This window comes from Pipra filicauda, unplaced genomic scaffold (genome assembly GCF_003945595.2).
Source record: "Pipra filicauda isolate LSUMZ 115617 unplaced genomic scaffold, ASM394559v2 scaffold85_size2586006_pilon, whole genome shotgun sequence".
Taxonomy (NCBI): Eukaryota; Metazoa; Chordata; class Aves; order Passeriformes; family Pipridae; genus Pipra; species Pipra filicauda.
This window is the reverse complement of record NW_024105042.1, coordinates 761632-788479: the sequence shown is the minus strand read 5'-3', so window position 1 is coordinate 788479 and position 26848 is coordinate 761632. Positions and strand designations below refer to the sequence as shown.

The window sequence follows — 26848 nt, the reverse complement described above, 5'->3', positions numbered from 1 at the left end:
TTGAGGGGAGGAGGCACTAAATTTCAGCCTCACACTGCAGACTGCCCTTCTGTGCTAGCCTGTGGTTTTCCGACTAAAGTTTCTGACAGAAGAAGACACCCCAAACCAGAGTCTTGGCGAGGAGGAGTACATGGAACTGGTCTCTCTACCTCAATGTGTTGCATGGCCTGACCTTTATTTCAAGTCATAAGGGCCAGTTTTTAAGGTTGTGGGAACTGTGTATTTCATTACCTGTCTTTTGGGAGGGGGACTTGCCATGGCTGTGCTAACAGGAGAGCTGCTTTCCTGTCCAAGTGAGACCTCCTCTGAGATATGGTTGTAAGGTTTTGGCACAACTGAGCTAGATAAAAAAATGTCCTCTGTGAAAGATTTAACAGTAGTATTTCCTGCAGAGGAAGGACTGGCTTGCATTGTCATTACTGAAGCTTTCAGATACACTTGTCAACAAGTGATTTGCTGGCACTATTTGCATGGAAAGCATAAACTAATCAAACTTTAGAGGGAAGAGAACTGGGCAGACCTGAGACTAAAATACTAAAATTCCTCAATGGTTGATGCATTATTCAAATGCTATCACAGTGATGGTGTTTTGTAGACTTATCTTTAAAGCAATTGTGGGACTCAATTACAAGAAGTTTGACTGTTAAAGCACAGGTTATTTCAGTAAAATCATTGGAGATGTGTTTGAAAAATAGCCTGCAACATGCATATCGTGTTAGCAGAAGAACTGTTATTACACAAAATTTTGTCCTGATTTCTTAGTAGCTGTTACCTACTCAGTATATTACTTTTTTATATTCTGGGGTCACAAGTGAGATGTTGAATTCCTCCGATTTGTTGATTACCTTATTTCACTCAGGAAAAGTCTGACAAACCATATCTAGAAGAAAGTGCCTTTGAAGCACTGGAAAAAGACTCCCAAGAATTCATCAGTCTGCTTAAGAGAGATGAAGCTCTGGAACAGTTCCGTTTGGAATATGAGAAGCTCCTTGCTGTTATGAAGAAGTCTCGTGAAAATGAAAAGCATCTCATGGGCAAATGCAGGAAGCTGAGTGCTGAGCTTGTGGAGAAGTCATCTAAAGTAGCTGTGCTCACAAAGCTCTCTAAAGATGATGAGGAAACTATATCATCACTGAAGACGGTAAAGTTTTGCATAAAATGAAATACGTTCTGAAATTGTTAATGAAAAACATGATAATGTGAAAAACACCTACAGGAACACTTTTGTTTTATGTAGAGAACTAGCTGGAGAATGAATAATAGAGCTGGCATCTCCAGCTGTTTAACCTCTGCTTTGCTACCAACTGCTTTGTTTTCTCAGCCTGGTGTTTTTACAGGTCTTAGTCTAATTCTGCATTTATTTACACTAAACCAACTCCATCAGCTTTCAAGTACTCACAAATAGATTTTGTTTAAGCTTTCCCTCTGTAAAATAGCACATTTTCAACTTAATACACAGTTTTTTTATTCATTAATACTTTTGAAGGGCTTCTTGCATGTTAACTATTGCCAGAACAGAAAAAAATTCTACTTCTTGCTGAAATATGGATTTTAGGACAGGGAAGTGACAACTCATATAAATTAATGTTTCACAGTGTTTTTGAAAAGGAGTCCTATGGAGCATTTCAATGTTATTTTATTAATTTACTTGGATGTGTTCTTTATTATTACTGATTTGAACTCTGTCAAATCAAAGTGCTTGGTTCACTGAAAATAGATGATGGTTTTTTTAGGCTTACAGTGAGTTTTGACCATCAGAAACCTAAAGCTGCCAAATGATCAGAAGTCTGTATTTGGAACTTCTCACATTCTGATGGTTTGAAAATTTAGCCTGTGATACCTAGACAGCATTTAATTTAGCATTTACTTGAGAAGCCTCTGTGCCTTACACTAAAGTGTTTTGTTCCAGTAAAATAAATTCAGTGTAGCAATCCAGAGTGATTTATGAGCACTACAGAAATAGTTCTTTGAAATGTAGTTTCTTGTCCTTAGAATTAGGAAGAAAATACATTTAGAGTAAATAGAAATAGCAGTGCCGTCATCCTATGGCTGCAGCTTGCAAACCCATGGTACTGCTCAGAGCCTCCTCAAGGAGGAGGAGGAAAGGTGTAGAAAATTTTGTTGATGTTAACTGCTTCTAATCAAAACCTGGAAGATGAGTGTCAGGAACCACAATGATCCTTCTAATTTTCTTTCTGCTATTACGTGGCAATACTCGGCACGTGAACAGTAGCAGAGGTGATCCTTCAAGATGTTCCCAAGCTGAGACATTGTCTTAGTAACATCATAAAACTGAGGAGCAGAAGTGTTGGGAAAATAAGAGCCTTTCCAACTTCAGCAGCTAATTTAAAGCTCAGGCAGGGTATGGCTTCACCATACTGCCTACTCTTGGACCCATTAAGAGATTTTCTAATGAAAAAGCTGCTTGACAATATGATCCTGTTAGAAATTATTTGCAATGCACATGTGACATTTCAATTCTAGTGGCTTGCTGTGAACCTAGTATACAGCACTGATACTTTTTCAGTTTGGTTATGAGAATTAGTCTTTCTCTTAAATGTTCAGAAATTATTTGGATATCATTTAAAATGTTCTTGGTATACCCTTCATATTCCATGTTATTCTCCTTTCTGAAGGGAATTTCTATTACAGCTCTAGAATTTCACTGCAATCTTACTTATATTCAAAAAGTGTTTCACAAGATACATGTTGAGAGAAGTTGAAGTGCTAAAGTAGCCAAGATGATATTCTTCAGTGCTAAATTAAACAATCTGTCCCGCAATTTAATTATTTATAAATGATAAAATAATCCTGATGGTACTGTTCCTGTAAAAATGGCATAGTTTCTTCAAATTACGGCCCTAAATCTCAGTGACTTGATGGGTCATTAGGGTAACAGGAGCACAGCCTTCCTCTTCTAGATCACTGTTTCATATATGAATAAAAGTTACAGAAGCAAAATTTTTCTCCATGTGAAAACCTGGTTTTAATCAGTGGGGTTTGTTTGGGGCAGGGGTTAACCACACAGATCAGTGGCTGGTGGGACTCAGGTCAGTAATAATCAATAGCTGTTAACTATTGTCTGGTGGTTGTTCAGGGCTCTGTTTTGTAGTTTTAATAAACTGGACATAACAGTCTGCTGTTTAAAGTCCTATCAAAGGAGCAAAGGGCCAAGCTAATCAAGAAGGAACTACAATTCTGGTTTTCATGGGTAGGGATACTGATCCGTGAGTCTGCACTGGAAGAATGCTAGAAGGGGAATTTATAGAAGCTTGTACTGCCCTGCTTGGAATTACCAACTTTTCAATTTCCAGGCGTATCAATCCAATATACTAAGAAAGCATTTCATTAATTCTCAGTTTCTGAGCAATGAAACTGATGTTTGGGGTATTTAATGAAAATAAAGTAAGGCAATCACACTTTATGAATTCTGCTTCACAAGTTCCAGAGTTCAGTTCTTCTCCAAAAATTTTTGAATGATTCTAACGGCAAATATTCAGTGTACTTCATTCTTTAATTATGCAGCAGACTGCCAAGCATGTTGCCTAACAGAGTACTGCAGTTACTCAGTGTTACTGATACACTTGCAGTCTTTCAGTTCCCCTCTCCACTGAGTAACAATGGGAATATTTTTCAGTGAAGGCTTCCTTCATCAAATTTCCTCCTCTTTACTTTTGGAGTTAAAGGATCTGTTGATCCGCTTTTCACAGTAAAAGACACAACGAAGAAGCAACTACAACAAAACCCAATTTTGCTGATGCTGAAGTCTGTAGCAAATTTGTATTTAGATTTTGATTAATAATGGGGCCATCACCTGTGCTTCCTAAATTTATTGATAAATATTGGTATTATCAATACAAATTCAATAGAATTGGTTTTGCACATCAAAAGTAAGATGAAGTTCAAAAAGCACACCTTAGGGAGACCTGAAATCACTGCTTATCTGAATGGCCTCATTGTCTTCAGGGGATCACTTTTGCAGATACCAGAACAAAATACTCACTGAAGCCAGTAGAGCCTCTCAGAGAGCATATTGATTTTATTCCCCAGTTCTATCCCCCATAACTCCCATCGTAATGCTTTAATTCACCAATTTTAATCACAGTCTAATCAGCCAGCAGGAAGCTTTGATTTAAGTAATCAGCTTTAATTTTACTTTCAATTTGCGTTTTTATAGGGAAAGGATGGTTGCCTCTTATTGGTTGAAAAATCTGAAACATATTTATTTACAGTTATATTTTATGCTTTTCTGCTATACAACATGATGCACTATGTCTTCATGCCATTATTTCAATCTAGCATGCATTTATTTAAATTTCATAATTGAACATTTTTATGTAAGATAATAATCAATGAAAAATGTATTATTTATTAGATTATACTTAATCCTTTATGTGTGATCATTGCTGCATTTGAATGCAAATTAGAACTCAAAATGTATAAGACAAATTGACTTTAGTATTTAAAACTATTTAAATATGCTTGATACTTAAGTGAAAAAGCACATTTTTCAAACTAAATTTTGAACTAAGTAATTTATTAAGTAATGAAAATACTGCTTGTAGATAGTGAATTTAATTGACTAAAATTTCTTTCAGAATTTCTGAACAAGTAAAGCCCACCATTTAACTCTTATTAATAGATTGGGGGGAAAAAAAAGAAGAGCAAACATTCCTGATCATTAAGTTCCAGATGGTTTCCCAAATTTGGATATGCTGAACTAGTTGAATAAATAAAATGAAAATATATTCCCTCTGCAGTTTGAAGAGGCTGCAGATGTTTTATTTTGTATAATCTTTTCAGAAAAATCTGGTAGCCTGTTACTTCTGCTGGTTTGATAACTTGAATTTTTAATTTAGGCAGTAATCAGCTAAATATTACATTTATTTGGTCTTTAATGGTCCAATAAATATATTAACAACATACCATAATATAGGTGTCATAATTTAGAGTTTAATGTTATATAGAGGTTTTTGTAGGATCAGAGATGTTCAGTACAATAAATAATTCTGTAAACATTTTGATATAAATTAAATTATTTTATTTTATTCATTGTGGAGGTGGTTTTAAAAATATTTTTTCCCTGCCCCAACTTCATATGATGCAAGCAGGAGTTGAAAGGGATATTATGGCCTGATGTAATGCTGTTTCTGTTTAGGTCTCCCTAGGGAGACCCTGGAGCTAATGGAGAACTGCACAGCCACACTTGAGGTCTAAATCTGTACAAATCTGTCAAGTCCAGAACTCCACTAGGAGCCAGCTGACAAAAGAGTGTGGAAGAGGGAACATCGTGCTGTGATTTGCAGCTCAGGGACAAAAGTAGTGTCTTCATTATTTACTGAGTCTTCGGGAACTTTCCTTCCAGTCCAGTCGCTTTCTAAATCTACGCTTTTTTTTTAGCACAGGATTCCAGAAGTGTTGGGAGCTTGGTTTGAACCTGGCAAGGAGTAAGCCATGTTTTTGATTCATAAGGATCTGATCCAAGGGAGAAAAATGTAGGGGAAGTTAAAAAATTAAGTGAACCCTCCTCCCCTATGCTGTTTGCGGATATCAAACCGTAGACTTGTGAGAGGCACAGAAATCTGTCATTCAAGTAACTCCATGTGCTGAAATTTGGCATAGGAGTTGTGGTTTGTCTAAATATGTAGTTAAAATCAAAATACGCTACGTCTTCACAGATGAAGATGAACAAAGAGACAGAAAAGTCAAGTAACATCTTTTTCTCATCCAAATCAAATTAGATGTTCACTGTCCTAACAGCTAATAAGACTTTTACAGACATGAGCTATTTAAGTAGGTGGTACCTTTGTGGGCACTGAATTTTCAGTAAATTTTTAGACATTAGTGGTACTTACATGATCAAAGCCTCACAGAGTGAGATTTGATAATGCTCAGATCTGTGTGGTAAATAAAATGTATTAGAGCTTTTGTGATGTAAATTGACATAGCCTGAATGGCTCAAAATGTTTGCTATGCCCTCACCCCCAAAAAAGATAACCAATTAAGGGAACTATTGGGAACCTAAGCATGAAAAGACACAAAACCCGATTTTCTCAGCTAACCAAAATGCAAGGCAATTAATTTTTAGTTTGTGGTTAATTTTAAACACAAATTAATTTATGTAATTGTTTTCCATTTTGTTCCTAGGAGCTTGAAAAGTCCTGGAAAATGGTGGATACAGCCTATGAGAAGGAACAGAAAACAAAGGAAACAATTCATTCACTACAAAAGGAAATTGCACGCCTAAATAATTTAATGAAGGAAAGAGCTGGACAGGAGTACAAGTAAGTTTTCCTCAGGAAGAGGGAAAACCTAATTTGATTTTCTATCATTCTGCACCTTATTAAGCCATTTAAACCCTACAAAGATACTAAAAAAGAGAGAGATCTTTTCTGCCTTTTACTTTTCTCATGAATACACATTTATTTGTCCATGTGTTTATGCAGTGAGCAAGTACAGAATCAGGCTCTGAGTGAGTTCATTCAGCATTGGATTAAACTGAGAGATCAAATAAAAATCAATATTATGCACTTTCTCAGTATGTGTCATATTGTTTTATCTGACTAGCATTTCAGCATACTTTGTCTTAGAGAATAGGATACTGTCAACATTTTCACATTTTACAGCAGCAAGGTCAAGTCAAGGAAGCGGGAGAGTTGATTTCTTCTCTGTTCCTAGCTTTGTTATAAGGCATTAACACTGTCTGTGTTCTTGTTTGTATACACTTTGAAGATTATGTTTGGGGTTTTTTAAACTAAATACTTTTGCATAGAGAGGCATAGTCTGAGGTGGAGCCTCTAACCACTACAGTGTGCAAATAATAATCATCCTCGAGCTGCTCAGAAGCCCTCCAAATTCTACTGTTTGTAGTATCAGGTCCTCAGACTCTTCTTATTGCTGTAAGATTAATGTAAACTCAAATATGAGATTAAGTGTATTGACCCTGTGACCTGTGCACTTTCTGTTGAAATTACTGATGGTTGGCCCTGCTGGTTATGGCTTGACACAGTTAAAGGTATTTATTTGTATTATACATATGGGATATATATGGGGCATGCTCATCTCTTCATGCACTGTATATCCAGGCTGCAGAAAAGCAACTTGTGTCTGTGAGCAAGGTCTTCAGTGTGCTCAAACACTTCCCCTCCAAGGAACGTGCCAGCAGTAGACCACCTGGGTCCGTGAGAAATCCATTCTTTCGCCATTTGTCCCTGAAATGTTCTGAACCTCTTTAACAGATTTCTTTGGACCTAAAGGCTTGGTCATTAAGTCTTCCCTTGTGTAACTTTCCCTAAAGGCATCTCTCTGGGCTGCTGTTTGCATTTTCTTGCAAGAGGCAGGAGCCATTGCTTTGCCAACACCTCACTCCTGTTTCCAGCTCTGCTCAGGCTGCTGAGACCTGCCTACTTACAATTTCTTCTTGAAGTTCTTTCTGTATTGCCCTCACTTCCATGCTTAAATACCCTGCCCAGGGACAAGGCAAGAGATGAGGTAACTCCTTTGCAGGATTTCAGCCCTGAAAACCCTATTGTCTTTTAGAACTATAAGGCTGCTTTTTACGTTGAGCTTGAACCCACAGGGCTTAGACTTTCTTTCATATTGTAAATGTGTCAAAACAGAGAGTCATTTTTATTCTTACGTTATGTGACTGTAAGACATAACCTCGTTAGGTGTCCAGTCTGGTGAACTGCAGAGGCACTGGTATTTTTGGTCCCTAAGTAATTTTGTAGTGAGCAGACAAGAGGGAATTTTGTTTCCTGCTACCTTTTTGGGAAACTGAAGATTTATTGATACCCGTGAGAATGCGATATAACAAGAAAGAGTGATTTATTGGACTTGGTTGATGGTGGTGAGTATCACAGTAGATAAAGCATATAATTCACTTGACCACCAGAATCTAGATACAAGAGGAGTTTAAAATGAAACAAATGACTTTTAAACTCTTGTTTCTCACAAGGGTCTCGCTCTGGCATAGGAGGAAGAACAGGAATGGCCTGTGACACTGCTTGATTATTATTTTCTTCCTTCCAGTGTCGAGGAACTGCTAGAACTTCAAGAAGAGGTAACAAAGGAGCGAGACGAACTGTTGTCAGAAGTTGTGAAGTTACGTCAAAGTCTTGCTGAAGTCACAGAGCAGCAGCAGGAAACAGAGAAGGCAAAAAATGAGGCAGAACAATCTGTTCTGCAGGTCTGTACCAATCACTGGGGAGTGATTTTTAGGCTTTGTCCTGAGCCTTTCTCCACACCTGTAATTGGTCTCCATTGACTAGTATGGTCCCTGTTTTTTCACATCTCAAAGATGAGGAGTGCTCTCAAAGAAAGGAGTCTGTTGTGAATGATTTTTCTGTACTTCCACTCTGTGTCCTTTACAAAGTGTATTGTCATGTACCAGCTGCTTCTGTAGTTTCCCAATACCCTGAATGAGGCCAAGGTTGCTTTGCCTGAATCAGAGTCATCTTTCTTACTGGAGATGTGCAGTGGTTTTTGGATTGTAGATCCTTATGCCTCTTGGAACATAGACTAGAATGGAGACCCTTGCTGTTGGCAGTGATTGCCATATGATGCAATACCATAATTTTTAAGATTGTTTCAAATTCTGGCTTAATATTAGGTTATTTTCTCTACTACTCCATTTGGGAAACTTTTCCAGAACCTCACTTTCCTAATGGTTAGAGAGCTCCTACTTTCTTCTTTACACTGATTCTGGCCTACTGCTCTTTAGCTTAAATTTTTCACCTCGCCTGTGTCTCTGGAGAGCAGTCTTATTCCATCTTGACTTTAAGTTAGGCTTTCTGTTTTTCTGACCATCTGAGTAGACAGTTGTTCTTTAGTGATCAATATGTATAGCTTCCTTTAAATCTGTATAGCAGCTAGAGATACAGAAGGATGAGGATCTGTAAAATAGCCATTGAATGGAGAGAAAGTAGAAAAGGGTGGAAGATGGTATACAGAACTCTGATACATCAAATATAAAAATATAATAATGAGGAATGAAAGAATTTAAAACAGAATATAAGCAAGGGCTGGAGCAAGATGTCAGAAGAAAGGAGGAACAGAAAAGAATCAAAGAACAAAGAGAGATAGAAAAAACATTTGGCTTACAGTTTTTTATTAATCACAAATAAGAAAGTAATGATCAGTCTAGGTTTCATACCCAGAACTTGTTTCTGTTTCTAAAGTGGATGAATGGGGATGTATTAGAAAAGAATATAAAATCTGTGTTTTCTTGACAGCATTTTGGACATGGGAGAAAAGAGAGAGGATTGAAACTCCTGTCACAACCTGTTGAATCTTGTCAGCCTTAATCTTCTGATACTCACTTCATCAGCCCTTAAATTTACAGGATTGTTGCAGCATTTGTAATCACCTCCCATTCTCCCAGTATGGAATTATTCTCCCCTTCAGACTGCTTAAATGACAATGTCCTTTTGAAGATCCTGTTGAAGACCCTGTCAGTTCTGGTAACTTTTCCTCTGTGAGCTCAGAGGGGAGGAATCCTTAAGCAAAGAACATATTTCAATTGCTGGTCCTTGCTGAACTTGAGTATTTCCATGTGGATCGGCCCCCTGTGTCTCTTCTCTGCTGATTCTGCTCCATCACATTTTTGGGGAGGGAGAGAGCAGAAGTCACAAGACAGTCTATTAAATGTGAGAAAAAGCTCCTCTTTTAAAGTTCCCACAGAGGAACTTTGAGAGCAGAAACACTGAGATCGATTGTGAAAATGAGCACTGGTCTGACATGTCTCTCTTTCCTTTAATATCAGTGTAATAAATGTTTCTGCTGGTGAGATAGAAAAGTAAAAATCCTTGCAATACAACATCAAGCCCTCATTAATTTTAATGCTGCATTCAGAAAGTAACACCTATAACAGAAAAGACATTAGTGCCACTGAATCTCCAGAGGAATACTTTTATGTCTGAACTGTATCAGGCCCTACCGTGTGGGTGAACTGACTGGTGCTTAACAAATTCTTGTCATCAATAAATAGGTTCCCTCATGTAGGATTTTTTGTTCAGCCATTAGAGAACATAATTATTTCTGAGGAGATCCGGCATATTCCATGTAGTAGTGGGTACAGTAATATAGAAGCTGTTGTTTCCAAAATCAAGCATAGTAAGAGTGGTGAGAGGACTTGTTTTCCTGAGTCACAGGCAGAAGATCTTAAAACGGTTTTCTCTATTATTATATAGCTTCAGCAAGACATCCAGCTGCGTCAGAATGAGGAACTACGAGAGGCTCGTAAGAAGGAAAAAATGGAGATTGAGCTGACAAATCTTCTAGCTGAAATGGATAAAAAGCAAGATGAGATCCAGAATTTACAGCAGCAAATAGAGAGAAACAAAGAGGAACAACTGAAAATGGAGGTTCATCTTAGAGAGCAGAAGGTAGGGTACATGGCACACTGTATTCATCAGATCTAAGAATAGAGTCAGATGTTTAATTAAGTAGAAAATGGATTTTCCTGAAGGGAGAGGGAGGGAGATTATTTTAAGTTATTAAATTTTAATAAATATTTGTTTTTATACAAGTACTAATTTACTAATAAATAAGTATGTAAAGCTTGCTGACAAATTTCAGATAGATTTCCTCACAGAAATCAGTAGTGGATTGCAATGGTATTGTTAGAGATCATCTTGAAAAAAATCACAGCAAATGAGACGTGAAGAGCATGAATGATCTAATGATAGTAACAGAAGACTGTCATGGTTGGACTTCTGACTATATTGCCAGTTTTGCCATTGATTGTCTCTAGTGGCATTGGTAAAAAATTTTACTTCCATCCCCTTCTCTCTTCTTTTTCTCAATATTTTTTATCTACCTTTCAAGTCTGCGGAAGACTTTTGTGAAAGGGCAGAGAACTGTCTTCATAAACCTTTTTGATTGATTTTCCTCATTCTGTTTCTAAAAACTTTATCTGGAAATGTCCTGACATAGTGTTCTGCAAGTGTGTGAATTTTCAGGTTTTCAGTCCACTTCCCCATTTCCCCCAGACTTTGAGAAACTCTCAGAGAAGCAATTTAAGTAAATGGCAGGGTAGATCTCATCCCTGTAAACCAGTCCTACCTCAAGGGAAACTTCCTTGTGAGTTGTGTGTATCTTGTAAATTTATGACTTTTATGGCTTTTTCTTCCCTTCTAGTCCCTGAAATTGTGAAGAGGTCTGTGCCAATTTTTTTGTCAACACAGAGTCTTAGTAAAATACTTCACATAAAGAGATACAGAGAAGACTTGATTATTTCTCTGAATATCACTGATTTGATGCAGCTTTTGAGGGCAGCTCCATGATCTGTCATGACAATCACATTGTATATACAATTCCTAGTTCTGTTCCATTCTTCCTCCTTTTTACAGTCCCTTTCACCCATTCAAAGCATAGATTTTAGGGGCATTCAGTTGTCCAAACTGTCCTGGAAACCAGCAGTTCACATAAAGTGCTGTGCCTGGGCTAATTAACCAGACTTCTGCATTTGCCTGTGCTGGCTTGAAGGTGTCTGTGGAGGCCCTGCATTGTCTTTTCCTAGAAGTCTGTCCAAACTACAGGCTACCCAACTATGCAAGAGTCAGGATAGAGATCTGCAAAAGAAAGGGACACAGCTATTGCAATGTCATCGGGTTATTGTTTGTCAGCTGAATTGTAGTTGTCTGTGATGCCTGCTCTTATTCCCATGAAATTTCTAATAAAATATCTGTTCTTGCATGACAGTGATAGTGGTTTGATACAGTTGCTATAAGCTTCATTCCAGCCCTGTCCAAGTCTCAAAAAAGGATTGACTGAAACAGTGTTATCCTGACATTTACAATACAAGAAACAGTGTTCATTGTTTTTACACTGGATTCTCCTTCTCCTCCTTTATTGTTTTTTTAAGGGCATAATACATACCGGCTTCATCAGTTTATCACGCATTAATGATTGGAGTGAAAAATATGATGGTTGTTCTTTCCTCACTTGTATCTGTACTATCTGCAAGTGATGTTCCATCAAGCAGAAGAAAAGACTGGTATCTCCAGTATTGAAGAATATGTTCTCTATAGAAACCACAAAACTGCTGTTCCAGACGTTTGACTGAAGACAAATTAAAGAGGAAAATACTTGTGTCCTGGTCTCAGCAAACCATGTAGCCAGAGAAATGTTATCAGCATATTAATGTAGGATGCTTGCTCATAAAACAGAGCTCCCCTGCCCTCTGATGATTGAAGTAATTTGAATCTCATACTCTTTTGCAGTAATTATATGTAGCAAGTTGTGTTACGTGATGGTTGCCAAATGCCTAACAAGAAGTAAAATATTTATCTATCGCTTGCAATAGAGACCTGCTAAGCTTCCAGAAAAAAAAAAGATACTGAATGTGTTATTCATTAAAAATGATAATTTCCCCTAGTCAATGTGAACATGTATCATATTTCACATTAGTAATTTCATCAGCAGTGAAGAATGGTTTTTAAGCAGACAACAATCTGTAACAGCTTTTATCTCCAGGGAAGATGGAAGGTTCTGTCTTCATGTATATGCAGATATTGTAATGAGATTTAAAAGAATTAATAGGATTGTTCTTTAATCTAACAGAACTTGAATGAAAAAGCTAGTAAGGAACTTGAGCAACTTAAGATGAAAAATCAGAAGCTCATGCAAGAGAATGAACAGCACAGTGCGATGTTTGATGAGGTGATGAAGGATGTCAGCCAGAAGACAACACAACTAAAGGTAAGTACCAGAAGGTACATCCATCTTATCAGCCGCATCACTTCCATGACAGTCTTACCATGGATGGGGACAGGGATGACTTCAGTTCTTGTCCTTATGGGCAGTTTTGGAGGAAATCTGAGGAGTTTTTAGGAGTAGATGTGCCTGACAATTAGTGCCATTCTTTCTATGGAAGTACCATGGTCATGGTAGTCTCCAGGCATCTCACCTGACAGTGTAGGACCAGTAATGCTGGAAGCACTGTGTTTCATAAAACACATAAACCAAAATGCTCAACACACTGTGTTCATAAAGGGCATGTCACCCTTTTGACAAATATAAGGTTCGACTGTGAGATTTTCAAATAAGAGCAGTGACTTTCTTACAGTGATTAACCTAATCTGAATTTTGCCAAAACCCATTGAAAAATGTCAATATATTATAATGAAGGTGTTCTGGATGGCTTCCACTGAAGGGAATTGCTTTCAACACTAAAATTTTCCCTTCCCACAGTAGAGGAAATTAAATATAAGTAACCAAGATGGTGTTTACTTTCAGATCTAAATGGTTTTATTCCCTTACTTCCCATTATTTAACAGTCATTTCATAGAACTCAGAAGCAGGTGAGTTTCAGTTGAAAAAGGATTAAACGATTCCTGCATGTGCTTTTTAGGGTACTTTGAGAGCTCTTGTGATAAAAGGAAATGTATCTATCTACCGTATCTTGCATTATGTATCATCATTGTGGTTAAAACACTAAACATGAGAAAAGCCAGGTAGAAAATAATTTCTAATTGAGTCTTAGTCAAGTATAACGAATTCACCTACATAAAAAGTTTGTTTGCCAATAGAGCTTGTTAGTCAGAATGATAAACTAACCTCTGACAGATTAAAAGCTCAGTTCATAACTAGTATAACACAGATGATTCTGATTTGGATCTTAAATGGAGGATGGCTTGTTTTCTGTTGTATTTTATTAGGCAAACTGAAGGATATTTTTCTTACCTATTTGAAAAAAAATTACTGTCTTTTCTGGACTATGCAGTTTTATCATTTCTTCTACCAATACCATACTTGTTTAAAACTTTACAAACAATGTGCTCAAATGAGACTTACATTTGGGGCTCTGAAATGTCAAAGGATTTTGATTCTATGATCCTATCCTGATTTCAAGAAAAGTTGATGGAACTTTTTAAGTCATGCACGTGGACTTCTGGGAACAAAAAAATAGAAGCTACTGCCCAGTTAGCAGCTAAGCCAATTGCTAAAGCTTCTGAGAGCCCTAGTCCTGATGTGAGATACAGTTTTTGTGTTTGCAGTTTCATCCTGCAGTGTGCTGAATGCCTCCACTGTGGTGTTGGGCAACATGAACTGTGAGGGTACTCTTAAATCTCTTGAAGGTTATTGTCAGTAAAAACTGAAGAGATTCACAGCCTCCCAGAGGATACTTTCATACCAGGATTCCCCATCTCACAGAATCAGTATCTGAGGCTGTAAGTGGAACACTATAGTCTGTGATGGCTGTAAAACCCAACAGTGGCAGTGAATTATACAAGGAAGTTATATTTACTTCTTAAAAACAAAAAGACTGATTCCTGTTGTGATTATTGGATGTGTTTCCTGGTAACCAGTTATGCAGGGTTTTGATTGATTATTTTTATCTCTGTTGTGTAGCATGTGAGATGAACTCTATGTTTTGCTTTTTCTTTAAAGACATAGGTTATAAAGGAGATGGGAATAACGTGCACCTGCTCCTTAGGGACATGCAGTCAGACCACACTACAGATATCTTTCTTATCACAGTCACTGTGCCTATTACTTCAAAGGAAATTAGAGCTGCCTGGAGTTAGTCTGCAGGACTAATTGGGTAGTGCTGTGTGAGGTTTGCTGGGGATTAGCTGGGGATTCTATATTGATCATCTTCAGCCCTTAAGTGTAAGATTGGATTATCATTTTCTTTTCCCTAGCTGGCTTTGTTTAAAATTTTTTTAATATTGTCCAATTAGCTAATTATCTTCTTGCAGGTGACTCACAGCATTTATATGTTTACTTCCTGAATTTTGTGAAATAAATATATACCAAGTGCAAAAGCATTTTCTTCTTTCTTTCTATGGATGCTTTCTCTCCCCTTTCCTTGTTGCTGTTCTGTAGGAGAGAGAAGATGAAGCAACTCAGATGCGCCTTGAAATTTCAAAGCTGAACAAAACGAGAGATGTTATCCAGAATAAGCTGCGTGCTGCAGAGGAACAAAAAGTTGATGCAGAAAATGAAAAAGGCATGCTAAAAAATCAAATATCCAGACTGGAGAAAGGTAGGTGCCTAACAGATGGGTGGGTCTGTCTTTTGAGTTTTAATAAGTTTTCTAGATACCCAAATATGTATTAACATCATTAGCTGATACCTAGGGTTGTAAAATCTGTTCACAGCTAATAGAGCTGTTCATAGTCAAGGCTTTTAAAAAGTCCAGAGTTGTTTCTGCATTTTTAACAGCTGTACACTTTGAACCCAGGATTTATTCTCTTTCCTCTTTTTCTCTAGAGTTAGAATCAGCCAAAAAGCAGTCAGAGATTGACAAGAGAGCTACAGATGGGCTTATGAGGGAAAGGGATATGCTAAACCAGGTGAGTGTGTATTAGTATCACTGATAAACCTCACAGCTTGATAATAAAATACCTTTAGTTTAAACACTCACAACACCACAGAAATGTTGTGGAATACATAACGTTAAGTTAAAGCATTCAGATTTCTGTTAGCAGTTGCACATACTGCTTCTTTTCTGTGCATTGAAATAGTGGTGGTATCTGTAAACACACAGAAAATTTCTAAGTTTTAACATATAAACATATAAACCATCGAGTACTTAAAAAATATGACATGTGCTCACCTTTACTGCAAACCCATTAGTTGGTATCCAAAGAGTTCATTGCATCCAAAGAGTGTGTTTTTGCACTCTGTAGCATTTGAAGTTTAATATCGATCTAGGCAAACTAAGTCTTTGCTAGTAAAGGAAGAAACCAAAGTGTTGATACACCATGTAGCAGTTTGTCAGGGTATGTTAGTACTAGTCCTTGCTTTTAAGTCCATTTCTCACACTGATCATTTCCTATCAGCCCAAGGTTCTTGTACTGCAGGATAGCATCTCATGTTTATGGGCATTCCTGAAGTGTAATCTACTAAATTCAATGCCAAAAGATGATTTCTGAGGTGCTTTATTTGGTGTAGGTTCGTTGTCCTGTGTCTTGACTCTAGCAGAGGCTCAGATTTGGCAGGTAACAAATACTTGTTTTGTATAGGGAAAGAAAGTTTAAAGTCAGACCAGAAGTCTGATTTTGTAAAGATGGTATCTTGGTGTTTTCTGTTTAATCATTATGCATAATTTTAAGATAAGCTTAGTTATTTTCCGCCTTGAAGTTTCTATTTAATACATGAGAAGGAAGAGTATTTGGCTTTATTATTAATTTAATGGCTATTGGCATGCTTTGCATTCAGAATGCCTTAAAACTGGTAAGGTTTTTCCGGTCATTAGTTATATCCACTTGTAAACAATCCTATCAATTTTTTTTGTAACACAGACACTAGTGTTTTAACTGCAAATCAGAAAAAGCTCTATTTAGCAGCTGTGCTAGAGATTTTGTTTTTTAAATCAGATTTGAGGCTCAAGTATTTCAACTGAACAAATTAGATAATGGATAATAACATTGGAAAGTCCATAATCCACTTTGACAATGGCATACTTTTGTCATAGTGGTGACAGTATTGCCTTTTCAGCTCAAGAGTCATTATTTTTTGTTCTCTGTAGAACTTGATCAAGGCTACAAATGCCACTCAGAAGCAGATAAATTTGGTGAAGCTCCATGAACAGTCAAAACAGAACTTGGAAGCAGAGATACAAAATTATAAGATTGAAGCTCAGAAACAAAGGAAGATTATTTACCAATTGGAAAAGGAGAGAGATGGCTTCATCAATGAAACCAGTGAGCTCAAAGAGAAGGTAGGAACAGCTATTTGTGCAAGTGTTTTTTTCCTGTCCTACTCTCAAAACTCAATTACTCTTTGATTGTCCTGTCTTATCTGCAAAGGACCTTGTTTTACATACTACCAGTGTCCTAAAATTGAGGCCAGTGCTCAACATCTTTGTAAGAGGCTTAGCATTTTGAAGGATTACTCCAAGTATGTGAAAATATCTCAACATGTTCAAGCTACTCTGCAAAATAGAAGTTTTCCAGGAGCAACTGCAGAGAAACACTGCATAAAATTTGTGTTGCCTGCTGCTCATTATTATGTATAAATTTATTCCTGATGGAGTAAACTCAGAAACATGATTTTAACCTCTTCCATTAATTGCTATCACATTGAAGAGCCCTCCAAGAAGCTAATTGATTTACTGGGATTAGCTTTCAAGTGGTTTCAACTCACAAGTTATTTGCTATCTTTCCACTTTAAAGTTATCCTTTCCAGCTTCAGGTGACTAGGGGCTTTTAAATCATTTTTGAATGGTATACACTCCATTGCCTGGAATACCTCATCATTTCCTTGGAAATAATATTCCATGAAAGTGAGATTTGTCTTTGTTGCAAAGTCGTATTTTGCATCTTTCCCTCATGGTGCATTTCTAACAGGATAGATATGAGTTAGGAACGTTGTAAACTAGGACCAGAGAGTAATTCATAACACTCAGAACTACAAGGCTCTTTCTTGTAGTTCTGGTTTGGGTTGTCCACAATATTTTGAGGGTGAAAATGACAAATGTTTGCTTATTTACTTTGTCTTTTCTTCCCCTGCCACTTTGGTTGCAAATTTTCTGTCACTTCGTATAAGGCAGAGGCTCAGTAAATGGCTTATGACACTTGAGCTGTTTATATAATGATACCTGCATTGTGACTGCAAGCTTCCAAAGGACTTGGCTCACTAAATTCCTGACTCAGCTTACAGGTGAGGAGCAGAAGTATGAGCACAGAAGTATGTGAGACAATAGTCTTGTCCTTCAAGTCAAAACACAGGGTAGAAGAAGGACATAGGATCAGGATTATTATATCAACTAGGTAATATTTGAGTTTGCTCTTTGATCTATGCAACTTGAGTGTGGCAAAACTATGAGAGTCATTTCACAGCTGGTGGGGAATGAGCTGTGATGGGCAGTAACTCTATGGCCAGTCAATGTCCATTCATCACCATTTACCACTAACTTGGCTTTGCAGGAGCTTGCTGCACATCTTTGGAATTGTGTAAGAGCAGTAAAGAGCCAAACCCATCCAAGTCCAAAGATTTACCCATGCTGGCTCTGAAAGTTGTCTGGTTATTTATAGCAGGACAGAATCTATAGAACTGCAGAATTTCTCTTTCATAATCATCATTTACTAGTAACTGATGAAGAGTCAGCAAAGTTATATCCACAACGGTAAAATATTTCAGGGGTGAGAATTCATCCATAGCTTCCTCTTCTATCTATTGCTTTGGCTGACTGCTCACTTGTACTATTTTTAAGTCAGTGTCACTTGTTGAATAGTCATACTTGTAGATTAGCCAGCACAAGTGAGAAAAAAAATTTGCTCTTTGCTCTTTGTTGTGTAACCTGTATTACTGAGCTGCAACCGTTAGTAGAATATTTCCTTTTTGAATTAAAATTCTTAAATTATGAAATCTTAGTTTCTCTGTGGAAGGTATAGGCTGCTTAAAAGGAGGCAATGAAGTATATCTTTTGGTTTCATCTGAAGTGTCCCCGACTGTGTCTTCTGAGGGGTCACAAAACCATTCTCTAATTGTTGTTTCTTCTTCAAATAAAGTCTTTTAAAATGTTAAGTTTACAGTTAACAGCATATCCAGGAAACTGAAAAAAATATATTTCCTTTTTAAAATTAACATAATCTTTTGGAAAACCTCATGTTCAATGGGCATATCATTAAGGCCATGGCAGCATTTCTCAGAGTGCTTAAAAAAGGGTGAGCAAATAAGCGCAGCACCATTACTGAGGTATTGAGTAGGTTCATTGAACTAAACAGTAACCAGCAGTAAATGATAGTAAAGTGTACAGATAAAAAAGCTATGAGGATACAGGAGAAAACTATGAATACTTAATACTTTCTGTTAGCTTTGGGCCCTCCTTGCCAAATCTGAGGTGTAGTGTGCTGTCGACTAAATAGGAATTGAGGATGCTCAGCCTCCCACGGGGCTGTGTTGTGAAACACTGCATGTATCTTTTCTGTATTTATAAGAAAGAATTATTTGGGTTTAATAATTCCTGAATAAGCAGAGTCAGCATCCAGCCAGTGAGCACAACTCAGAAAACTTTGTCCATAGTCTTATTTCACTTATATCAAACACAAGTAAAACACTTACAAATGCAGTGACCTACTTTCAAATCTTGTCCCAGCCTATGATCACCATAGCGCAGGTAGAAAACACGCCTTATAGATTTCTTCTCCGTGCTATTACTATTGGCAGCTTGTGTCAACAGAAAAGAAAAAGGCAGGAGTAGGTTATAAACTAGGACTGTGGTTTTGTATTGCATTGTAAGCAGTTCCTGGGATCATCTGAAGTCAGCTACAATGTGCTGGAATTGTATTGCTGCTGCCGTAATAAAATTTTTTGTGTTTGTCTAGCTATCCCCTATCTTCAGAGTCGGTTGGAGGTACCTGATAGAATGTTTAATTATTTAATCCTGCCCCACGGTTAGGCCTCACAGGCTTTACTGCTAAACAAGAGACAACACTGTCCACTGCAAGCTTTGCAGTTATTGACTATTTGATGCAAACCTTTTTTTTTTTTTATTCTTCCCCTTGGATATATAAACGTGAACCTTAGCCCAAACTGCTGCCTTCACAAGCGGAGTCAGGAGAATGGGATATGAACTGCAGCTGGAAATGGACTTCTCTTCTGGATTTTGTCCATGTGGTTCCTCAGCTTTTACTTTAATGCTTGATATTTTTTTAGCTTAAGGGATGGGATTGTTTTCTCCTCCCAATTAGTGAACCCGATAAGTTGTTCTTGATGTGTGTACTCCTTAGTTTTCTTTTTATCTCTTTTAATCTTATTTAATTGTAATGCTGAATTCTGTGTGAATGCTGCTTGCTTGAGCTCCTCAGTTTTCAGCTTGGTACAGCAGGAGAAAGGTTCTTATGTTTCAAAAAAATAATTTAGAAGCCCATCATAATGATTAGCAACTACTTGTATTTTTGTCCCTCTAACATAATAATTATTATGTATTATTATGGTGGTAGCTGTTCAATAAAAGTGTGTATAAAATTTTATATTTTTGTTTATTGATACTGCATGTGATCACCTTCTTTCTATAGTCTACAATACTTCATTCTCTTTACATAATCTTTACATAATTATTTCTAATCTGTGATAGAAACAACTAATAGCGGTTACCTTCTTATTTAGACTAGGTTGCATTAACTGAGTGTCTTATTACAGTAATTATATATCAACAGTTTATGATCATCAGCAGTTTGTGATCATGTGTTCATTAAAAAAAAGATGGGTTGTTAGAATATAGGAGTACATACAGGGCTTCTTGAAAAAACATACATGTATTTGTCTTATCATACAACTGACATCCAAAACAACATAATTTACAAAATCTAGGTTTGCTTTATAAATAAACTATTAATTTTTTATTGAACCTGCTCAGTGGCAATATTTTCTTTCAGGAGCTTGTTTTTAAATTAAATATGTGCCCATCTGTAAGTTTTAGTCTTGAACAAAACCTAGATATCAGATTAAAATAGAATATTGTCCCACATAAGCAATCCCAAAAGGTTGAACTTGTATTTGGACTGAAGTGATTTTTAGCTGTAGCTGAAACTGCTTATCACAGGGATTTGAACTTGTCATCTTAGAAGAAAATCACGAACTTTGCCCTGTCCTTCTATTCTTGTGATGATTGTTTAATCACGTTAATTTCTTTCTTTCTGCACCAGGTCCTCCATCATATGAAAGATCTTGAAATATGTCAAGTACAGATCTGTGACTACGAGAAAGAAGTACAAGTGCAAATGATTAAATTAAAACAGCAGCAAAACATTTGTGAAACTCTGAGAGCAGAGAGGAGCCTGTACAGTAAAAATTTGATTGAAGCTAAGGTAGAAGGATGTGTTTGTACTCATGTTTCTCTCTCTGCTCTTGTTGGGTTTTTTTGATGATTTAATTTTAATTTGTTGAAAGGAAAGCTCAGTGGATCAATGGCAGAAGTGGTTTCCTCATCCCTGTGGGTTTTGGGGAAATGAATGTTTTAGGTCCCTGACATTTTATCTACACCGTCTGTATTTGGACTGGAAATAGAAGTCAGCAGTCATCATGTGGCAATATCCCTACTTCAGACCATGCACAAAATCGTGGTACACTGGAGCTTCGGAATCATGAAGCCATTCTGGCTCCACTCTGTTTCATCCCTTAGGAGTTGTATGCATGTGAGATAGGGTACAAGGGGAATAAGATTGCCTCCTTAACCCTGAATGTGTATGCACATTATTGTGAATAATGGTTTAGAAAGCAGAAGGAACACTTTCTCAGCTGAAGTGGAATTTTTTGACAAGAACCAAATGCTTTCCACCTTCCAGTCTCTCTCAGAGATTGTCATTTTCCTCGGGAAATGATTCTCTCCATTCATGTCTCCTCCGTGGGGATCTCAATAACAATACTAGAAGAAGGGAACAGACTAATTAAGGATGTATTCTGTTATTCTGATGTAAAGATCTAAAATATTACATAAATGCTATTGTAATTGGCAGAGATTGGGACCTTGGATAGCTGTGAAATATTTACAGCCCTGGGTTATTTCTGAATAAAGATTTATGACATAAACATATATAGTAAATTAAAAATTTATACTTAGGTTTGAATAGGTAGGTGCTTTGCTTGAAAAGGAAATGGAAATGAACTGTCCAAGTTCCTATCCAACTGTGTACTGAATTCTATGAGGAATGAACCGTTTTGCCACTTATGTGGGAGTTGTTACTTGATCTTAATCAGCCTCTCATCAGTGGATGCAGTGTTGGAATTCTTGCTGCTCCCAAACAATCTCTCAGAAGAAATAAGGGCGAAGAATTGCAATGCTGATTTTTTAAAAATAGTTTTTATTTTAAAACATGGAACATAAATTTGCTTACTTATAAAGAAGGACAACTATGTGCTGAGTTAGAAAATGAAGCAGCTTTTTTTGGTTTTGAGTGTTATATGGTGATATACACTATGTTGTTCACAGTTCCAGTTGTCAGAGGCCAGTGTTTAGACTTTAATAGCTTACTTGGCATACTGCAAAATATTTTTAGCAAGTCCTGTGTGAGAAGGCTGACCCCAGAAGATCTTTTGGCCAAGGCAATATGCCAGTATTATGTGTAGCAATGAGAAAAACAACCATTCAGTGTTCAGTAACAGGTCAGCCAGTCATGAAAGAAAAAAAAAGAGGGTTGCTTTAAACATTATGGTAAATTCTTTTTCTTTTTGGGAAGTAAAACAAATTTGCACAGTCTTGTTTATATAAAGCTAGCTGTAAGTATTTTTAGATTGCTTAATTTGAAATGATCCCATTGTGCCCACCTTGCTGGTGGTCTCCAAAGTACTATAACGTTCAACTCAGTAAAATCTCCTGGAAAAAACATGCTGGCAGTCTTTTAATATGAGATATGCCCAGTGTTTTCATCCTTGGGGTTTCTTTTGGTGTTAGGAGTTCATTTTTTTAAGCAAGCTGACTAGAAGACCAGCTTGCAAAATTGTGTGCTCTTACTGTTCTTCATGAAATAACTAATTGAGAATGTATTTGGGTATATGCCTGGGCGCTATATGTTAAATCTGTCATCTTTTACAACTGTAAAGATATTTATAGGCTATGTAGCAAAGACAGCTTTTAATAAGCTTTTAATAAGACTTTTGCATTCACAAGAGTGGCTGAACATGCACAGTTGGGCCTAATGACAAATTACTACTAGTCAGCACTTCCTCTGTACTGTTTGCGTGAAGATTGCTGTGACTCAAGATCTTGCTTAGCTATGCTAAACACTTCATGCAAGAAAACATCACTCATTTTTCAAGTAAATCCACACCTATGGTGGACAGTGTTAAGAGAGCTTTGAAAACCCTGTTTTGCATTGAAAGAGGATGTATTCACATGAAAAATTATCATGTCTTCTCTGTGAACTTCTAAAGCTACTTTCATTAGATCCAGAAAAGCATGTCTGTCTAAACATTGAATTTGTTAGCTTCCATTTCATGTCATAACATGTGCTGTCACTGTGATGAAATGAAATGGTTATTTTTCTACAGGCAGGCACCTTTGTGCTGTGAGTAGAAGTATTCCTATTGACCTGATCTCTCTTCACTGCTACCAGCCTTTTTACACTGTGTTTTGAGCTTAAAATATATGCTAAATATTCTCATACCAGGGACTTCTCAAACTCTGAGAACTTTTTTCCCCCTTGCACCTATGTGCAAGCCAGAACATAGGCAAAATGGAGGTAAGCATTTTCTATTCTGCCCTGCAACCATATAGGTATCTCACTGATGGGTATGTTCATTTGCACAAAACCAGCTTCTCTCCAAAGATTTGTCCCCAACTGCATACAACATCATTGAAAAACACATTACTAGAAGCATGAAAACAGATGGATATGATTGAATCGTAATAATTCAGATTGACTGCTTGTTCTTATAGTATGTCCTGCACTTTAAATTAAACGGCTTATTAAACTCATAATTGATGGTCATTATTTTTGTCAGTGTATCTTTTAAAGGCTTTTTTATTGCAGTGTCATGCTGGCATAATAAAAAAATTGTCATTTAATGAAGCTGTTTTGGTCTGTTGGATTAAAAAGTGATGTCTTGTAGTACGTACAACATGTCTCCTCTCTTGCACTGTGGCTACATTTTCCAACATCTAAACAGCCTGAACTCCCCATCACAAATAAGCTCATTTTTTAACCCTCTCTGTGATCACACTTTCTGTTTATTAGGATGAGATAGCAGATATGAAGATGAAACTGAAAACTTCAACACGTCAGCTGGATCAGCTGAAGGAGGAGCTCAAAGACAAAGATGTAGCCCTTGAGAAAGCACATCTAGATCATCAGCATTCAGAGGAGGAGAAGGAATCATTGAAAGTAAGACCCTTTACACATATACCTTCCTACAAAGGATAGTTGCCATGATTTCACAGAACTGCATTATGTTCTGGTCTGTCGTAGTTTTGTTGTATTTTACTAAACTATTCTGTAATTGAAGCTCAAGATCTCAGTACTTTAGAGATAGTAGTTGCACAAATCTGCTGTGTATCTGACAAATTTAATCTCTGCCTATAATTATCAAAAAGTCCTGAACTGTCTGTTGGAAGCTTTAAAATCTCTTGGTGACTGAACATTTTTTACTAAAAAGTTCCATTTTGCTTTCAGAAAAGTGGATTTTGGGGATAGCCTGATTCTAGCAAACTTTTTTAATATGGATCCTTGTAATTCAACTTATTTTTAAAAACTTCTTTTCTCTCTGCTGTTTTTAAGTGCAACCCCCATTATATTACACTTCACAATGTTGTATTTCTGTGTAACTAGCAAGCATTAGTCTTCTGAGAGTTAGGCAGTGCCTTTTAGTAGGTCCCCCTGCACAGAAAGTTATTTTAATATTGTGATATAAAGCAGGAAGAATCTGTTATAAATCAAAGGAAATCTGAGCTTGAAGCTCTGGTTCTTCTAAGTGCTGGCTGCAGCCCATCCTTACACAAGCTATTAGATTTGTGGTGATATCTCAACCCAGTTTGCTGTGCTCTGGAAAGATTTAAGGAGTTAGTGTCCACAGAAGCTTATTTTTAATCTTCACTAAGCACTAGAGAAAAAAAACAATACCAGGGAAAAAAAATACCCCTCAAAAAACCTGAAAGTCCTCTGTCACTTTTCACAATGTTTTCTTTTGTCACTTTATTGCTTTGCTGCAATGACTTCTTGAGTTTTCAGCCCCTCTCAGCACATTACAGTTATGACAAGATGTCAATGGGGCTTTGTAAAAAGGTGATGAATTTGTGTTCCTGTACCTGATCTGTCTCAGAGTTGTTCTATCAGTGATGGAGAAGTCAAACAACATCTCATTTCCTGTGTGCAGCTTTCTGCCTTAACTAGTCCCCAATTCTGTCTCATCACCTCAGAACTGTCTGCCATTTATTTGACAAATATATGATTGCTACATGGTTTACACACTCAATTACTCACTAGCAAGTTTGTCCATACATTGACATGACATTGCTGACTAGCTGCCGGGCACTGTGGTCTTCTTACCTGAGTGCCACTGCTGAATACTAAAACAGAAGAGAATTCAGAGGGAGCTGATTGTCACAGGCACAAAAGAACACAATTATCTGTGTTGCAAGCCAGCCTCCCTTCGTCCTGATTGCGCTGATGTGAAGTAAGTAAGCAAGCTGCTCCTGGAAATAAGTTTAAAGAATGTGCTAAATCATGGAGAACTGGGATTCATAGGAATGAGATTATACAGACATTGGATTTATGCTCATCTCAGATGGCATAAAGGTCTTAAAAATCTGTCATCATGGTAAATGAAACAGAGGACACTTGATCCAGGCTCCATTAAAGCCAGTACAAAGCCATCTTTTGGCTTCAGTTGACCTTCTTACAGGCTTGCAGATTAGAGTGGTTTGACGGAGCATCTGAATGTTGGAAACAATCTATCTATGGCCCTCCAGATTTGAGCTGCTGGCAAGTCAGGCTTTGTATATTTTTGTAGATGTTTATGTGTATTTTTTTTGTTAGCATTTTCCAGAAGTCTGGATATAAAACCTCTGCCTTGTTATTTCAGCATTCTGTGTTCAGTTATAACTTTTGTAAAACTCATATTTTCTTTTGACCTCTAATACCAGTAAAAAAACCTCTTCACTTAGAGTAATATTTCAGAATCTAAGCAAGAATTTAGTTTGAATTTGGTTTGAGATACTGGTATAGGTCCTATATACATTATTCTTTCTTGCTGACTGTTCTTCAGTTCGTACAAAGTCTCCAAACTGAATTCAAGTGAGCTGTGCTGATTTACAGCCATTTCAGACCCGATCATTTTTCTCCTTGCCAGTAACTGTGTTTATTCATTTACTTTTCTCTTACCTAATGTACACAGACCCTCCTACTGTAGTTTTCAGCATATTTAATCTAACTGAAAATCCTGTTAGCTTGTTGGGCTTTTGTGTGGCTTAAAGTATTTATGTTCTTTACTATACAAGGCAGTTCAGATTTATTTTAACTTAGTGCATTCCAGTGAGGAGATTTGTTTATATAAATGTTTACTGCCAACATCTAATGCCACTTCTTGTTTACAATTCATATTTTTCTGACATAAGGAGACCATAGAATTTTGATATATTAAAAAAATACTATCCAGCAGTACCGAACGCATGAGCAGTTTTACATCTGTAGACAGCTTTTGCACAGTGTTGATTGCATTTCAGTGTGAAGTGGCTTGCATTTTCATTCAGCTGATGGATTCTGATGAATATCTAACACTGACTAAGAGAGATACGTCTCACACATATGGGAAAATGAGAATTTTATTAAAGAAAATAAGAATGGAACAAGCTATTTTATTATGATGATGGAACTGTTTCTGTCTTAAATTGATGTTTTTGCAGGTGCAGCCTTTATCACAGCCTATATCACAGCCTAATTCTTTCAACATTGAATGATGCTTGTTCCCAAAAGGCAGCTTGAACACCATCCTTTATAAGGGCCAGAGCTGTGGCAAAGTCTTTGTGTCAAAGCTTGAAAGTTTTCATATCTATGGAAATGGACTGTGGTCAGCTAGTTCCACCTTGGCTCTAGTTGCATAGCAATGTTAGAAACTTCTAATAATCCAAGAAGACCTTATTAGTTTTTATCTACATACATGCCTTGAATTATACATTTTGTGACAGTGGGATGGAATGATTGGGCAGTGTTAGTTTGTTAGTGCTGTGCAGTCACTCTAGCAGTACTTTGCTGCTCCTTCACTTAGGAACAACCTTCTTTTCCCAATCTTCTTCATCTGCACATCCACTAAGCAAAGTGCTATAGCTCTTTAATTTTGCTGTTCCCTGCCTGGTTGCCATCTTCTCCACCAATTCTGTTATTCCAGTCTGAAGCCTTTTCTGAGTTGATGCTGATTTTTATTCTCCAGCGTAGATTGTTGCCCTTTTCAGCAAGGTGAA

The 26848-nt window shown here is 37.0% G+C and overlaps 1 protein-coding gene across 2 annotated transcripts in view; it reads left to right on the top strand.

Moving 5' to 3' along the window:
* The window catches only part of CFAP58 (cilia and flagella associated protein 58), a 55670-nt gene that overhangs the window by 857 nt on the left and 27965 nt on the right, over window positions 1-26848 (top strand). For both annotated transcript variants that reach the window (XM_027738768.2, XM_039390687.1), the window contains exons 2-11: window positions 860-1141; window positions 6148-6284; window positions 8032-8188; window positions 10191-10385; window positions 12565-12702; window positions 14833-14992; window positions 15220-15302; window positions 16481-16672; window positions 20604-20765; window positions 23631-23777. In XM_027738768.2, coding sequence (XP_027594569.1) covers window positions 860-1141; window positions 6148-6284; window positions 8032-8188; window positions 10191-10385; window positions 12565-12702; window positions 14833-14992; window positions 15220-15302; window positions 16481-16672; window positions 20604-20765; window positions 23631-23777 — 1653 coding nt within the window. The remainder of the gene's footprint in view (window positions 1-859; window positions 1142-6147; window positions 6285-8031; window positions 8189-10190; window positions 10386-12564; window positions 12703-14832; window positions 14993-15219; window positions 15303-16480; window positions 16673-20603; window positions 20766-23630; window positions 23778-26848) is intronic.